The sequence below is a fragment of the Lethenteron reissneri genome, chromosome 21 (assembly GCF_015708825.2).
Source record: "Lethenteron reissneri isolate LAM-NWPU_2019-01 chromosome 21, ASM1570882v1, whole genome shotgun sequence".
NCBI classification, from domain to species: domain Eukaryota; kingdom Metazoa; phylum Chordata; class Hyperoartia; order Petromyzontiformes; family Petromyzontidae; genus Lethenteron; species Lethenteron reissneri.
The window spans coordinates 11,678,146-11,695,654 of NC_083799.1; the positions used below are offsets into that span (position 1 = coordinate 11,678,146).

At 43.3% G+C, this 17,509-nt stretch overlaps 1 protein-coding gene across 1 annotated transcript in view; it reads left to right on the plus strand.

The window, feature by feature from the left end:
• MYO1D (myosin ID) overlaps window positions 1-17,509 on the plus strand; it is a 133,508-nt gene that overhangs the window by 110,962 nt on the left and 5,037 nt on the right. The window contains exons 21-22 of the mRNA XM_061555817.1: window positions 791-904; window positions 7,405-7,547. Of these exons, the coding sequence (XP_061411801.1) occupies window positions 791-904; window positions 7,405-7,547 (257 nt within the window). The remainder of the gene's footprint in view (window positions 1-790; window positions 905-7,404; window positions 7,548-17,509) is intronic.

Below are 17,509 nucleotides of genomic sequence, written 5' to 3' on the forward strand. Positions count from 1 at the left end.
CACCTCTGAGGTGTGGACTCGAGTCATGTGACTTGGACTCGAGTCAGACTCGAGTCATGAATTTGATGACTTCAGACTCGACTTGGACTTGCATAACAATGACTTTGTCCCACCTCTGATTTTTACCAATCGTGGCCAATGCAGTTCAAAAGAATGGTGGCCACGGTGCGCTGCCATTCTCATTATGTGCACGAGAGTTCTACTCGATTCCTCGTTGTTTTGGTGTGACATTGGTTTGGCATTCTCGAGGAAGGAATCAAATCTCGATTTTTTTCTTTTTACACATTCTAGTTAACTAACAGTAAACACGTGCAATTCAATGTAAAATGAAATAACATCGATATCCATTTATTTTGATGGAGGACGAAGTAAGAGGGGGAAGAGACAACTCCAAACCAAATCAGACGCTTGATTTATCCTGGAGACATACGATGAGCTATGTAGCTCATTTCCACAGATGTCCAGTTTTGGGCGAGATCGGCAAAGTTACAACAGCAAAAAAAATGAAAATAACCCACGGTTTTTGGGACAGCGAGTCCCGTTCCCCAATCTTTCTATACCCCTTGCTTCTCATAACCGGTCTGGCTTGTGTCGACGGTGTGTACGTGCATCACAACGGAACACTCGCTCTCAAAAACCTCCGATAAAAATGTCAATGAAACCTCGCTGAAGGACCATCGCCAGACAAAGTGGCTTGGAGGCTCGTTTTATGTTTTTTTCTCTTGGAAGCGGGTACCATCGCCTGCCCCCCCCCCTACCCGTATGTGTCTCTCTCTCTCTCCCCTGGCAGGTGAACAGGTTTAACAAGTGCGCCAGCAGAGGCCTCCTCATCACCGACCGCCACCTCTACAAGCTGGAGCCACTCAAGAACTACAAGTCTATGAAAAGTGTCCCGCTCACCAATGTGAGTGCAAGGGGCTGCCCCACGAGCACACACGCACACCACGCGCACCCTGGCAACACACTGCACTCACACTGCCATTAATTAATCAGCATTTCTAAATTGGGGTATCCTAAATTGCGTTTATCATTATCGTCATCAGCAGCCGCCACTGCTCGATCGTCTCCCTCTGCCAGCGCCAACCTTGATGGTCCCACGATGCAACAGCACTTTATCTAGCATCTCCACATTAGCTAATTTCATTGCTTCATTTTCACTGTAGATGTCGTTTACGGTCCATTTTCGCCTTTGCCTACTGCTCTGTTGTTAGTCAAATGGATTCCCCGTCCGTGCAGATGCATCTTTTATTGATGAGAATTTATTCAAGAACGTGTGGTTCATAATTAGGCCAAGGCTGCCTGCCCAACCAGAAACTTACAAATGCGTTGTGACATTTGCTCCCGTGAATTTTTATCTCATGGCAGATGTTGATAAATCCTGTCTGACAGTTATAGTCCATAATTAATGTCAGTAGTGGAGTCTGCTGCATATGTGTGCATACAGACTCATATTTTGGCCTGTTTCTTGAGGCTAACATGGTGCCGCACACAGTCTATAGGGCACCCGTGTGTTTGCGCGTGTGTGTGTATTTCTAGTGGAGAGCGGGTAGTGTATTGGTTAGTGCGTTGCGCTATGAACCCGGCGACCCGAGTTCGATTTCCGCTCATGGCCAACACCAGTGACGATTATTTGCACCAGTCCTGGGCCTCCCCTAGGTCGTCTCAGCCTCAAATGAGTACATGGTGCAGTAGTTCAGTTTCATTTCAGTTTCATTCATTAGGTATAACCCTGTGAGCCATGCGGCTCTTGACTCGGGTGCAAACGCAACAAAACAAAAACATGAACAAGAAACATCTTAAAGTGACTACACGCAACAGAAAAAATCCTGGAAAAAACAGCAGTCTTCCAGAAAAAACACCGTATATCAACGCTGTGTGCAAAAATCCCAGTGGGATGTAAGTCAAACAATAACAACCGTAAGACAATGTAGATTAAAGTTATCATGCTAACTCTGTACTACAACAAACATGGCTAAAACAAAACTTTTCAAAATTACCAAAATAAAGCTATAAAACAATGTAACAGGGATCATAGGAACTGTGATTCAAATTTAACAATAAACGATATATATAACATGTACGACCAAACTTTGCAGCCATAGTTGACTGCATGAGTCACTCCATAACAGCAAGAGTATCAGTAGCAGAATCAAAACATTTCAATACACCTTTAAAGATCAGCATACAATAATCAAAACTCAAGATCATACTTTGCAGTGGTCATCCGGAATGATACATTTGATTTTAGGCCATTCTGAATAGCAGTGGCAGCTAGGGGTGTACAACTCCTCTAGAGCAGTTTGAGTGAAGATCTCACAGGTAGTGATCCAAGTTGCAGTTAATTGGTGATAGCATTCCAGTCCCTGGGGGCATCAATAGCAAAGGCCCTTCCTCCAGTATTTGTACGGCAATAAGGAACGTGAAGCTGGTAAATGAGTGAAGACCTTAGGTCACATTTGTTCTTCGAAACAGTGAGGAGATCCAGCAGGTAGTCTGCTGATTTTTTTGTAAGTACATCGTGAATAAATAAGATCTGATGCACAAGCCATCGATCATTAAGAGAAGTTAAGTTTGACCTAATGTAGAGATCGCAGTGGTGGGTCCTATATGGGCAGTTCAATGCAAATCTTAAGGCCGAGTGATAAATTGAGTCAAGCAGTAGTGTGTACCGTTCTGACCTTCATGTGGGGTACAATAATGTTTCATATATGATTGAATTAACGGTTCTAGATTTGAAGCTTTCGTGACTGCAAGCATTCATACTCTTAGTTCTTTCGGTAAAGTCATGTAGGTAAAAAATGAAATTAAAATTAATAATTATTTTCTTTTTTATTAATTTAAATTTCATTTATTACCTACGTGACTTTACCGAAAGAACTAAGAGTATGAATTAACGGTCCTTAAAAGCCAAGTGCTACCAGCGTATTATTCAAAGAACTACGTGTTCACAATGCTAAATGTTGTTTAATATTCGAGGTACGGACAACCTTGTCACACGATTAAGAATTGGTATTAAATAGGCAGCAAGTTGTGTATCAAAATATCTTTGATCTACTGTGCAAAATGTTATCCAAAGGCAGGGGCCTAATTCTTGTTCGTCAATCATAGTTGATGATGACCATGGCACGTTTGTCATTTTGTTGGGTTTTGATGAGTGCGCAGATGGCTGCACGCAAGTGAGCGGTGACGTCATGTTACCCGCATGTGGTAGAGTGACGCAGTGTGCCTGCTGACGTCACGCATAGGTTACAAAATTTTAATTTGCCATGTGGCTCGCTCCCATACTGCACACAATGTAAAACCTATACAAATTTGTATTTGGCGAGAATCGATATTTGGCGAGCGTTTGTGGTATCGATTAAACGGGAATAGGCCGATTCTAAAGAAATCGACCTCCTTCGATTCCTTAGCGCGATTTAAAGAATCGAATCTTGGCGCGAGTGTAAGTTCTTATTTCCACCGCGCGTTGTGTATATGTTATGTTCTTAAGTTTTTATAAGTTTTTAAATATATTTTTCCCCCAGGCAACGCCGGGTGCTTCCCGCTAGTACATAAATAACTCACAGTGACTGACGATTATTCCACGGAGACCATAGTTTAGTTTGTTCATATGCATCATTTTTTTTTTATTACGAAAGAATATTTTTTTTAAATAATTTTTTATAATTTAAATAATTAAACGTTTGTACAGTTTTCACCACTCGAGCAAACAAGTTATTCCCCACGTGCTAAGCCCGTCCCAATGCGGTGCATATATTGGTTAAAATCGATTCCCGAACTCGTGGTACGTGCGTGTGATCGTACTGGCGAGAATCGATTATTTTATATTCACATTTCTTGTTTTTAATTGGTTCATGTGACTCCTGGAGCCTCGAGTGGCGCTACATTGAGCACAATATTAAACAAGATAATTATTTGTACGCCTTTTGGCGTCCTCTTGTCTAACACCGTTTGAGACGAGGCTCAAAAGAAAGCTGTCTCTGGTGTGGACCAATCAGTTTCACGGACAATGCATTTCTTATCAGAGTATTTTTTTTTGCATTCTGACTATAAGTATTGTGTTTAATGCAGACATGATTCCTTGTAAAAGGTGTTTTTTTTGTTGCCAGAAAAAAGGGGGAAAAAACCTATTCCCAAGAGAATTCGTTCTTAAATCAACTTGCGACCCACGTTCATGTAAAATGATTGAATCGCAAAGAGGGCGATATGTCACATGGTTGATACTTGCTCCAAAAACCAATAAAAGTGATTGACGTAAACCATTCAACAAAACATTATCTGCCAATCTTAGCAGATCTTGTGTTTAGTTTGTTGTCCTACGTACGGTGCGAAAGAAGTTCAACATACATGCACAAATACGTTGAGGCCGCGTGAAGTGTTGCAGTCTGTCTGGCAAGAGGCTACGTTCACCACAAAGACAAAGATCCCCCATATAGACGTAATGGAGTGTTGGGGCAAGTGCTGTTAGGTAGCGCCACACACACTCAATAAATTAAGATGTTTTCAACCAGTTCATAATTTAGATTTGAAGTTTTCGTAACTGCAGGGATCCATACTCTTTGGTTCTTTTGGTAAAGTCACGTAGGTATAAAATAAATTTAATCAGCAATAGTTTCTTGCTGTGGTTGTCCAACCAGATGACGGACGCTTGTGTTGCGCCCGAAACGTCGTGATAAAATGTTTTTTATACTTACGTGACTTTACCGAAAGAACCAAAGAGTACAGTTAATAATTGTTTATACATGTTCCAGAAGTAGCCAGGACACACCCTATTTGTGCATGTGTGCCATAGGTAGATACACACACACAAGTACCGCACAGCCTCGCCTTCATCTCAATCTGGGATTTCTTTAGAACTGCTTCTAGTGTTTAGTTTGTTGACCTTCCCCTGCACCTCCGATTAGCACGGTTGGCTACGTACGGTGTGGAATAAGTTCATCGTACATATATGGATCTCTCCAATCCTGCTGCTCACATCCAGTGTTCCACCACCACCATTACAGGATGGGGCAGATGCACGGCTGTTTCCATGGTTCAGGAGCAGAGTGAAAGCGCGAGATATACGTTAATTGGCTCCCGTCAACTTGGTACAGTTTGAGCGAAGGGAGGTGAGAAGTGTGGGATGAGGGATTGGGGAGGGAGGGGGATTATGAAGGTGTGTTGATTTGGGTCTTGCTTGGTTTGGGAATTATGTTGTGGCGAGTAGAAGGGGCTTTCTCATTACCTGGATTGCCCTTTAAGGGCCAGATGAGACCTCTCTGCTATCCTTCCCATCGACCCACACCTCCAACCATTTCTCCCAATCCCACGTCCGTATCTCTCGAGCCACAACAACACCGCTCCCTCGCCCATCTCACTTCTCATCACAGCATAGAGTGAACTGGAATGTATTCTCTCAATAAAGTCAACAATTTAACAAATGACATCAGTAGAAAATTAGAAGCTCACAAATCATGACTGTGCCAACGTTGTTTACGTATAGTAATTTGTTTCATGTCACAACTTCAAAATTGGATCATGCTTTGCCTAAAATTGGATCATGCTCCGCCTATAAACTGAAAAACTGTCCGTTTTTCTGGGGCACCATGGCGTCCAAATGTCAACTACCTCGCCTGGTACACAGGAGGTCGTGGGTTTGATCCCGATCCTGACGCCTGCATATTTGGAGTTTGCATCATCTCCCTGTGGTCGCGTGGATTTTATTATGGGTCCTCCAGTTTTTCCTTCCCAATTTAGAAACATGTTTTCGGCTGCAATAAATGTCCACGTGATAAGCCACTTCGTCGAGCTATCATATGCGGCCAAGTCGTCTCTGAAAAAAGAGCTAAATAACTTAGTGGGCGTTACCTGGTAAAATAAAAAGTGTAATAGTTTAAATAGTCAATTTGATTCTTCAAATTTGATTCTTCAAATTGACTTTGTCATGTTAAATGTTGCTCCTGTGCATTGCCGTGTATTTCTAAATGCATTTGAATCTCTCTCTGTTCGGGCTGGTGTGCACAACATCACAATTACGTGCGTTTTTTAAAAGTTGAAACATTAATCCTGCCCGACACATTTACACGTGATAGATCTCGGTTTATAAATGTACTCAACAATTAGCGATGATTTATTCCACCTCAATCTCCCACTGATGTGTTGCCATCTGCCCAACTACCATCCCCCTGTCATTATTATCACACGTGCTCGTGGCCTTCAGAAGTCTCCGCACTGGATGAGCCTGTTGGCCGATTTTAGTATTTCACTTGCAGTAACGCGTATTCCGATTGGCCGCTTTGCTCAATTGACCTCTTCACCGTTAAGTGTTTGCAGTGATTTTTCCTTTGCATAATTTGTACTTTGAATAGCAGCAGTAGTAAGAATAATAGTTTGGAGTTACAGAGGCTTTGGCACAGATAGGATGGAAAATAAATTCCAAGCTTCTTCGATGCTTCTTTAGCCAGATTAGTGATGCGGCCATTGACTGATGCTCAGATGAAATTGTTGTGCCAAGCAGATCAATTTTAATATCGCAAGGGGTTAACGTTTAATGTTGTTGAATTGTGCTTGGGAACTGGTGGTAAATTGTAAAAAATATATGAAGCTTGTGCCAAATAGCGTTTTTGTTTACTCGCATATTACTGTCAATGCATATTATCACCAACTGATACTTTACAGAATGTTGCTCAATTTAAATTAAAGGCTTAAATTTAATTTACATCCATGCACTCTAACCAATTTGAAATAGTGTTCGATTAAATATGGCAACTCGTGCCAAATATCACTGTAACTTGACATGCGGTGGACCGTTATTTCACCGCTTACGTAGAATATCTTATTAACATCTTGTGAAGTATTGTCAAAAAACCCTCACGAGCCACACGGAGTGGGAAGGCCCTCGTCCAGTAGTGGATTGAAAAAATGGCTGTACGTGAACACACGCACGTACATACACACTTCTGGTGCATAGTTATACCTGCGTACGCACGCGTGTCTGTGCGTGTGCCCGTACATGTGTACTTGTTGAAAGTGCACGTGTGTGTTTGCATGTGTATGTATGGGGAGCGGTAGTGCAGTGGCTAGCGCACAGCTTTACAAAGCCGGTTGCTCGAGTTTGATTTCCGCTCTCGACCAATGACAGTGACGAATATCTGAACTGGTCCGGAGCCTCCCCTAGGTCGACTGAGCCTCAAATGAGTACCTGGTGTGGTGTTTAAACATCGTCACTGGGGAAACAAAGGAGGCCGGGCGTGTTGCTGGCCACTCACCCCCACGTGTGCCGTGTCGCCTTAATAGTTGCTCGCTAACAGAACTCGCCCATACGGTCCGTTAAAGGCTATAACGTTGGTGGGTGCGCGTGCGTGTGCTTTGCATGGCACCGATTCTCATGGAACTCCTTTGCACTTCCTCCGTTCTTGCGCGCAGGTGACTGGGATGAGCGTCTCCTCAGGCCGGGACCAGTTGGTCATCTTCCACGTGAAGGGCTCCGACGACTTCGTCGTGTGCCTCAACCAGCCGTCGGAACGCGTGGGAGAGCTCGTGGGCACGCTGGCACACCACTTCAAGACGTGAGTGGCCGCCCGCCAGTTCACTCCCCAGTCGCCTCCGCTCTCCAGGCATCTCTCCACCTTTCCTTCTTGCTCGCTCCTTCTCTTCCTCTTTGTTCCGCTCTCGCTCGCTCGCTCGGTCCGGCCTGCCTCCCCTGTGTTTATTCTACCCCTTCTCACTCTCTCAGCAGCAACAGAGTTTGTTTAACTGCCTATTTTTCCCCCCCGAAGCAGGTGTTGCAGAGGGCACAATGGGTGCACTGGAAAAGGGTCCCGGGAGCGGTCGGAAGCTTTTATCGAAAGCTGCAAACTGTGTAGAATGCAAACGCAGGTGACAATCGGCCCGTCCCAAGGTGCTATTGGTGTTGCTGTTTGTTTACCGGCCATCTAATGGAGATCGCACAAAGTGCTGGCCGTCATATAAAGTGGGGGACATTAGCATCAATGCAACCCCTATGTCTACATCCAGCCATTTCATGATGCAGTGCTTTTGATGGGATGAATTTAGCTTTGTTTTTGCCCTTTAATAACCATCAGAGACAAGAGTGGTGGTGCAGCAGATGGTGTGTCGCTTTATCAACATGACCCCCTGAGTTCGATTCCCGGCCATGGCTAACATCGGTGGCTAGTGATATAGGAACCGATCCTGTACCCCCCCATTTGCACTACCTTTAGTAACTGGCAATAACCAGCACGGTCAAGTATGGTCTTGATAACCCCCCCCCCCCCCCATGGCCTCGATAAAGTGTGGGGAGGCCTTCATCCATTGGTGCATTTAGATTAGCAAGTGTCAAGTTTCAATTATTTATTAGGTTTTTCCCTGTGAGCCATTCGGCTCTTGAATCGGGTGCAACCGCAACAAACAAAAAAACAAAAACATGAACAAGAAAACATCTTAAAGTGACTATGTGCAAACAGAAAATCCAAGAAAAGACAGCAAAATATTGCAGAAAAAGCACCGTACACCAACACTGTGTGCAGTGTTGTTGTACAGAAATACATGTTTGATTAATATTTTAATTACATCACCTGAAAGTGCAATGCAGTGCAAGCTCGAGGCTATCACCCCAGAAAAAGGATCATTTGGGTTTGCTGCTCTTTTGCGTCGCCGTGGCAACGAGCCGGTGCTACCACAAAAAATAGGACTGGCCGCTGTCCAATATTCGGGGAGTGCTGAGTGCGCGAGCCTATGAATGCCGATGCGCAATGTACAGTAGTTGCTGTGTCGAGATATATATTTTATTTTTTACACATTCTATGGAGCACTCCGCGTTATTACGCGGCACGCTCGATTGCCATGCCTCGTGCACCTGGCAGGCGCGATCTTTTGCCATCTCTTCAAACAAACGAACGAACAACAACAACAACAAAATGTATTGCGTGCAAACGAGCTGCGTCGTTGTTGTACGCACGATAAGTGAGTGCTAATTGCAAAGATGTTAACCCTGTACTGCCGCCGGACCTTATTTTGAGAGCAAGTCTGTGGGTACTGCCACCTCTTCCAACGCATCTGGTCAGGAGAGCAGATGACTCCTGAGAGCTCTTGCCAGCAGTGGTGTTAGCAAGCACTTGCAGGGGCTGCACATTTATACTTTTTTTCCCACCGTCGTTTTACACGTGTTTTAGCACCCTTTGCTGGTTTTGCTCATGCAACATCATTAGCCAAACTTTTTTGTTTTGCTATTGGATGCCAGAAACACTTTTACTTGTTTATTTCACATTGAACAAGGGAGCATTGATTTGAGGTGTTTTTGGGGGGGTCAGCTAGGCCTTGTGATAATCAAGTACTGGAGAAATATACAACTTGCCTTATTGATATCAACATGTGTTTTATACATTTTACAGGTTTATTGGGTGATACTGTATATTTTTATATATATATTTTTCCACGTGTGGAATACTAAGCGTCAGTTTGTCCAGCTGTTATAGTGTCTTAGATAATAAACTAATTGCAATATATATTATATCCAGAATCTACACAGGTGTCTCTGTATTTAATCGCTGGATAGAAGATAGCCATGTGTTTTCTTCTGCTACTGCAGCGTCTTCCCACGCGCAAAAACACACTGTATATATTAACAAAAATCCCACGAAGAACATTTTTAAAAAATATTGTTTAGGCTCTGTTAATGCGTTCCTGCTAAATAATAAAAAAAATCTGGAAATAGGCTGCACGATATTTTGCCTCTACAGTGTGAGATATAGAGGTTTGGTATTCTGGTCACGTGCCGTGGAGAGACTTCTTTATTTATTTCCCTTTCATTGATCAACCTAAGAGGTGGAGTAATGGGAAAGAGAAGAAGGCATGCCCCCGACTGAGATGACTCCAGGGTGGCGGGGAAATTACATTCCCAGGGACCGTAGCAGACTGTGGTCTGACAAACGACGTTACTTACACCGGAACGTAATGTGACGGCATAAGCAGGTCAGCAAAGTGTGGAGATATCATTGGGCTGGGAAGATTAATTTGGATGCATCAGTCATCCCGAGAGCACTGTCCGGCCTCATGTGCAAACGCCTGCGTATGAGAGGTGTCCAAATAGAGCGATTTGTATATCATCGAGAAATATATCTTCCAGGTACTGAGGAGGTCTCTGCATGAAGATAATATCTATAACAGTGAAGGGTTTTTTTATGTTTGAATTTTGTTTTAGCACAATTGTCTCAGTAGCAGCATTTGAGAATCGAATACGGCTGCTCACTACTGAAATGCAATAATTTCAGATTTGTGGCAATATGCTAATCGTTTTTATTTTAATAATGCGGCTGTAGAAGGTGTGTGATGTGCCTTGTGTGCCGTTAATTGCGCCTTTTGGAAAATACTGCTTTGGAATATGTTGCGTGTGTGTAACACGGCATTGTTTTCGTTTACAGCCCTTTGTTAATCTGCTGCTGCATGAAGGTTTCCTCGCGCTGCGTTGGGTTATGGGGATTGTTTGATCATACTTTACCCACGCTCGTCATCGCGGGTCGAGTGAAATGACGGCTTGGACAAGAATCGAAAGTACACAGGTCTCTTGGTTCCTAGCGTATTGCGTCAATGACCATAGCACCACGCTATGAGCTGTCAAAAAATCTATATCACATCCACAATCATTCGTCACACCTCAGTGCACTCGAACGGGGGTTCCCTATGCTACATTTGCGTGACCTGCCACGTTTGCTCGTGCATTTTCATGAACACAAGACAATTGTAGCTTATTAAGCGGAACCTGTGCTCGTGAAAAGGTGATTCTAGCATATATATACTTTGCATTGATAATGTCGGTGATTCTGTCCCACATCAGCTTTGTATTGGTATTATTAGTAATTCTATCCCACATCTGCTTTGTATTGATCATGTCAGTGATTCTATCCCACATCAGTTTTGTATTGATATTGGCAGTGATTCTATCCCACATCTGCTTTGTATTGATATTGGCAGTGATTCTATCCCACATCTGCTTTGTATTGATATTGGCAGTGATTCTATCCCACATCTGCTTTGTATTGATATTGGCAGTGATTCTATCCCACATCTGCTTTGTATTGGTATTGTCAGTAATTATATCCCACATCTGCTTTGTATTGATCATGTCAGTGATTCTATCCCACATCTGCTTTGTATTGATCATATCAGTGATTCTATCTCACATCTGCTTTGTATTGGTATTATCAGTAATTCTATCCCACATCTGCTTTGTATTGATCATGTCAGTGATTCTATCCCACATCAGTTTTGTATTGATATTGGCAGTGATTCTATCCCACATCTGCTTTGTATTGATATTGGCAGTGATTCTATCCCACATCTGCTTTGTATTGGTATTGTCAGTAATTATATCCCACATCTGCTTTGTATTGATCATGTCAGTGATTCTATCCCACATCTGCTTTGTATTGATCATGTCAGTGATTCTATCCCACATCTGCTTTGTATTGATCATGTCAGTGATTCTATCCCACATCTGCTTTGTATTGATCATGTCAGTGATTCTATCCCACATCTGCTTTGTATTGATCATGTCAGTGATTCTATCCCACATCTGCTTTGTATTGATCATGTCAGTGATTTTATCCCACATCTGCTTTGTATTGATCATGTCAGTGATTCTATCCCACATCTGCTTTGTATTGATCATGTCAGTGATTCTATCCCACATCTGCTTTGTATTGATCATGTCAGTGATTCTATCCCACATCTGCTTTGTATTGATCATGTCAGTATTGATCATGTCAGTGATTCTATCCCACATCTGCTTTGTATTGATCATGTCAGTGATCCTATCCCACATGTGCTTTGTATTGATCATGTCAGTGATTCTATCCCACATCTGCTTTGTATTGATATTGTCAGTGATTATATCCCACATCTGCTTTGTATTGATCCTCTGGTAGCCATACAGACTGTTAGTGCAAGTACTATTCGTGGCCACCGATGTCAAGTGCTAATGATTAAACAGCAGACCATGCAATTTCGATTTAAAGCTTTCGTGACTGCAGGGATTCATCTTCTTGGTTCTTTCGGTAAAGTCACGTAGAAGGGAAGTAATAAAATAATAAAAATAAAACATAATAAAACAATTCTCACGACGTTTCGGCCACAACGCAAGCAGCCGTCCTCAGGTGAAAACCAGGTCCGTCGAGGCGACAGAGTCTGAATGAAACAGCACACGAGCTTGGAGCATATATATAAGCTGGGCGCATTGACAAAGGAATTTGCCATAAATATGCTAAAATAAATATGCTAAATTCCTTTTGATATGCAAATTCCTTTGTCAATGCGCCCAGCTTATATATATGCTCCAAGCTCGTGTGCTGTTTCATTCAGACTCTGTCGCCTCGACGGACCTGGTTTTCACCTGAGGACGGCTGCTTGCGTTGTGGCCGAAACGTCGTGAGAATTGTTTTATTATGTTTTATTTTTATTATTTTATTACTTCCCTTCTACGTGACTTTACCGAAAGAACCAAGAAGATGAGACCATGCAATCTTTTAAGGCTGAGTCGACCTAAGCGAGGCCCAGGAATAGTTCAGATATTCATTACTGATGTTGACCGTGAGTGGGAATCAAACTTGGGTCACCGGGTTCAAAGCTCAGTGCATGCTAACCGCTGCATGACCGCTCTCGCACAAGGGTTTTGTTATTATTATTTCCCTTCTCCATGACATACAAATACAAAGATCCCCCGTATAGGCTTCACAGACTGTTGGGGCAAGTGATATTAGCGAGTACCTATGAAGGGGGTGGGTGAGCATCACCACACCCGGCCGCCTTTGTCTACTTAGTGATGACATGTACACATCACACCAGGTCCTCATTTGTGGCTGATTCGACCTAGGGGAGGCCCAGGACCGGTTCAGATAATCGTCACTGGTGTTGGCCGTGAGCGGGAATCGAACTTGGGTCACCAGGTTCATAGCGCAGCAAGCCATTGCACTACCGCTTCCCACACCATGAGATACGAGCGCACACACACATACGGATTTCCACCTGCCCTGTGATGGAGAACTCATTTTGGAGCCATCAAGAGGAACCGTTGAACGAGATGCCCTCTCAGCCTTATCCCTTTTTCATTAGTGCGGCAGATTTATGACCCGAACTATCTGCTCCGTCCAGGGGGATAAATCTTCCTCCGGTGTCTCGCTCTCTCCCTGTGTTATTGGTGGGGTGGGTCAAGTGGTGAAGGTGTCCAGGTGACCAGGCGTTGGTGCCATGGGGTTGGGGTGAAGGGTCATACAAGGTCGCTGATCATGCCCTGCCTTGCAAGAGGAGGCTCACGTAATTTTACGTCTTGCGGTCGTTTAATTGAAATTCAATTAATTTGCAATTATGGCACTTGCCCATATTTTAATTAGCTTTTTTCTGATGATGACGAAACATTAACAGAACATATAGTTAATTATTAATTTCAGTGCGTATTTTACACAACGATCATTTTTTCTTTATATTGCTTGTAAATTCATTGTTTAAAAAATATATACCTGATAGGTTCTCGACGTTAAGTAATTTGGATTAGATTTTTTTCGATTTTTTTTATTCCTTTGCAAACCCCGTAAGTTTAGCGATCGACTAGTACATTACATAGGCAACTGATCAGTTCTGTCATTTCACTAAATATTATGACTTCTCCATTGGCAGTCTAGAGCCAGTGATGGAATTGCCACATGCCTTTGGCAGAGTCCGGTCTTTCCATGGTAAATCATGGTAACTACAAACTAACTATTTGTGTGTGCACATGTATAAAGATTGGTGGAAGTGATGGGGCAGTACACAGTGCACCGTGACCTGAGTCGAGATTTTGACATAAATTAATAACTCATGGATTTTCCCTTAAGCCCAAATGAATAATCTAAAAACAGTTCTACATGGTTATTCACGTGATTAAACCGAACACATACAGTGAAATCTTGGATTGCGAATAACTTGGTCTGCGAGTGTTTTGCAAGACGAGCAACATTTAAAAAACAAAATTAATTTGATAAACGAGCGAGGTCTTGCAATACGAGTAGTACGTGTATACGCTTTGTCTGCCGAGCGTCACGTGATCACAACTAATATACGAGTGCTTTGGATTACAAACACGTTTCCGGAACGAATTATGCTCGCAATCCAAGGTTTTACTGTATGTGCTCCAGCGCATCAGAAATCCAGGTGATTGCATCTACAGTACAGCACAGTATTAGTGGTTTTTGGCATAGAGATCCACGGGAAATTGATATTTTAAAATTATCCTTGATTTTGTATTATCCGCGGCCGTCCTCCCTGTCATTAGCGCGGATAATCGAGAGTCTGTTGTATTTTTATTTTACCAGGTAAGGCCCATTGATCTATATATCCCTTTTTGATAAGGTCACAAATGATAGCTCAACAAAGTGCCTTGTCACGTCGAAATTTACAGCACCCAAAAACTGTAAACGCATGTTTCTAAAATGTGTAGGGAAAAACGGAAGGACCCGGAGAAAAATCCACGCGGCCACAGGGAGAACACGCAAACTCCAAATATACAGGCCCCAGAGTTGGAATTGAACCCACGACCTCCTTCATACCAGGCGAGGCAGTTAACATCTCGCCACCGAGTTAAATCCCTGACTGCGGCTGACACGAGGCACGAGCGGTACCCTGAACTTTTTGCCAACCCGCACTGACCAGCGTGGCGATGTACGATCCAAACAAAAAAAGCCCTCGTGACCGACACGGCGTGGGAAAGCCTTCATTCAGCCGTGGGGATTGATCAAGACCCAGACACGTTATTGCTGTCACCACGTGCAGGATTGCTTGCTCATGTCATCAACATGTGCCAGCCTATAAGTCACGTGCGAGGGAGATTCCTTCCTCCACGAAAGGGTGGTGCAGCACAGAAATCCCCAGCTGTAACTCTTATCCTTGCCAATACGGAGTGTTCCTGCCGATAAAGGTATTTAGCATAATAAACCAAATAAACCAATTGTGTCCGTTGAATAAATAAAACCCACCACGAGCGTTTCTCTAATGTGCTGCAAAATGCCTTGGTGCTAGTGTACACAAATTGCGCGTTGTTGCAGATATGAAAGCGCTCAAGGCCCCCGAGTAAGAGGTCTGCCCTTTGATGTACAGGGTGCCCTGCAAGTATGGCTGAGCCGTGTTATTTGAGTAATTTTACGTCAGTGCCGATGAAAGAAGAATCCACAAACGTTTTCACCACATTGTGACCGGGCCGTTGCGGCATTTTCTCTCTCTGCCACAGATGTAGGATTGCCCCCCCCCCCCCCGGTGATATATTTTTTATGCTTCTAAGCCTGATGCAAGAGGTATACAAATACAATTTCTAAGGGGGTTTGTGCTGCGTTTTTGTTTTTTTACAAGTGTGGTCCTGTGCTCTGTGTCTTTGCAAGCTCGTGCATTCTCATGTGTGCGCATCATGGGTGTAATGACTTCTCTTCGCCGATTAATGTCGACTTTTTGGCTTCACGATACGGCCACTGAACTGTGCGTATCAGAATCGCCATTTTGCGATTAATGGCAAATTATACGTAAACTATTATGCCAACGTCACGTTTAGGTTAAGGTGTGAACGTAAGCGTACGGACAATGTGGATATATATTTTTTAGACACCAGTAAACTCCACAAAAAATGAAGTTTCAGCGAAATCGCATCCCCAAATTGGTGACAGTAGAATGTGCGAGAGATGTGTGTGTGTGTGCGTGCGCAAGTGCGAATTGTTGCACCCAATCTATATACGCGAGTGTTTCCACTTCCCTTCCAATATGTGTTTTTTGATCGACCTATTTTCGGTGATGCGTCCAGTAAAAAAGCGCACGTCGTTGACTGGGGCATGGTAAAACATGCGGAGCCTTGCAGAGGGGTACATTTTGCGTGTCTTGTGCGCTGTGCATAACTGCCCCAATTCATCGTCCCGCCATTGTGCACTCTCGCATTATCCGCGCGGCGTAATGCACAGATTGATGAACACGTAAATAAGTAAAAACGGAGCCCTGCCCCTGTGCAAATGAATAACACCAGGTCAAATTGAGCACATATCCCACACGAAATTGCCTAATTAAAGAGTGGCCAGTCAATTATGCACGGCGTCAATTCCATTAGTCGTCGCATGCCCATTCTGCCGTTCATGTTTGTGAATAATTTCGGCTTAATATGAGCCACAGCGGCGCTCATACACACAATACATATATATTTTTTATCCTTGCGTGTGGTTGTCATGGAGATGGAGGTTGGGTCCCTTGGCTGATGTTGCCGTGGCAACTGTCGCTAGCGGCTACAGCTAGGGATCTTACTCGTGTAATTACCTTCTCTGCCCTTTATTTAATTTTAGGGTTCCCTTATTTCCTGTATAATTTTTTTCCAGTTATTGAACAGCAACAGTGGTAATCCCGCAATAGCTTAATGGCGTAATTGATCATACACATTTTATGTTTTTTTTTTATAATGAGGCCGTAAGTGTTGTGTGCACATGTGTATCCATTTACTCGTGCTTTCAAAAAGTGATTATTTTAACTGCTGTGCCGTTATAAAAAAAAAACGACGCCAACGTGCACTCACCAGTGCGGTGAAGTATGGTCAAATGAGCACGATGACCAGCAACGCATTGGGGAGACCGTCTCTTTCGTAATTTCTTGTCAACTCAACTCAACTGACAATACTTCGCCTGGAATTTCGAGTGCAAACATTAAACGGGTGACTAATTACATTGACCGTATTTTATCTATGTGCTTTTATTGCTTGTGGATGCATTTCCTTTAATTAAAGGTAACATTTTAAGCCTCAACAATTAAATATCACATTGTACATTGTAATATAATATACATTTTCATGTAAAATATACCATCGTTGGGTGTGTGTGGTGGCATACAACTTTTGTTTCCAAATTACACTCTCAGTGTGCTCTCTGCATGATGTCGTAAACTCTCAAAGCTAGCAGTGGACCACCTTGTGTCGCAGAACAGCCTAGGAAGATGATGTCACGTGCCCACTTCTTAAGTCAATTCAACGTCGCTGGGCGATGGTGCACGCCTGTTGACACCAGGGTTTGTGGATCACGCAGACGTTGTGAAACGCCATTCCCATGGTCATTGACGTGCTATACCCTGGCATTGTTGTTCTTACCCCGCACCTCCGATTAGCACGGTTGGCTACGTATGGTGTGAAAGAAGTTCAACGTATGTACATACATTGCCAAGCGAAGGCAGAACAGCAAATGTGGACTCCACCTGTTCCATCTGCTCAGGTTTTCTCTGGTACACTCCAGTTTCTTCCCACATGTATGGATGGTCATAAATAGGCTTAAAAACATCTGAATATACAGAGAACCGCAGAGCTTTGGGGGTGAGGTAGAGCGGTGCGGGGGGAATATAGCGCCAGCTCATTGCCTCAGTGGTTCTTTCTTTTCGAGAGCGAGTGCTGTTTAATTACAAGCTGAATTTTTTTAAATATATAATAGGGTTCTTTATGCACACCAGGGACACACATTTGATGTGCCCTGCAAAGTGTGTTCCAGCTGTCAAT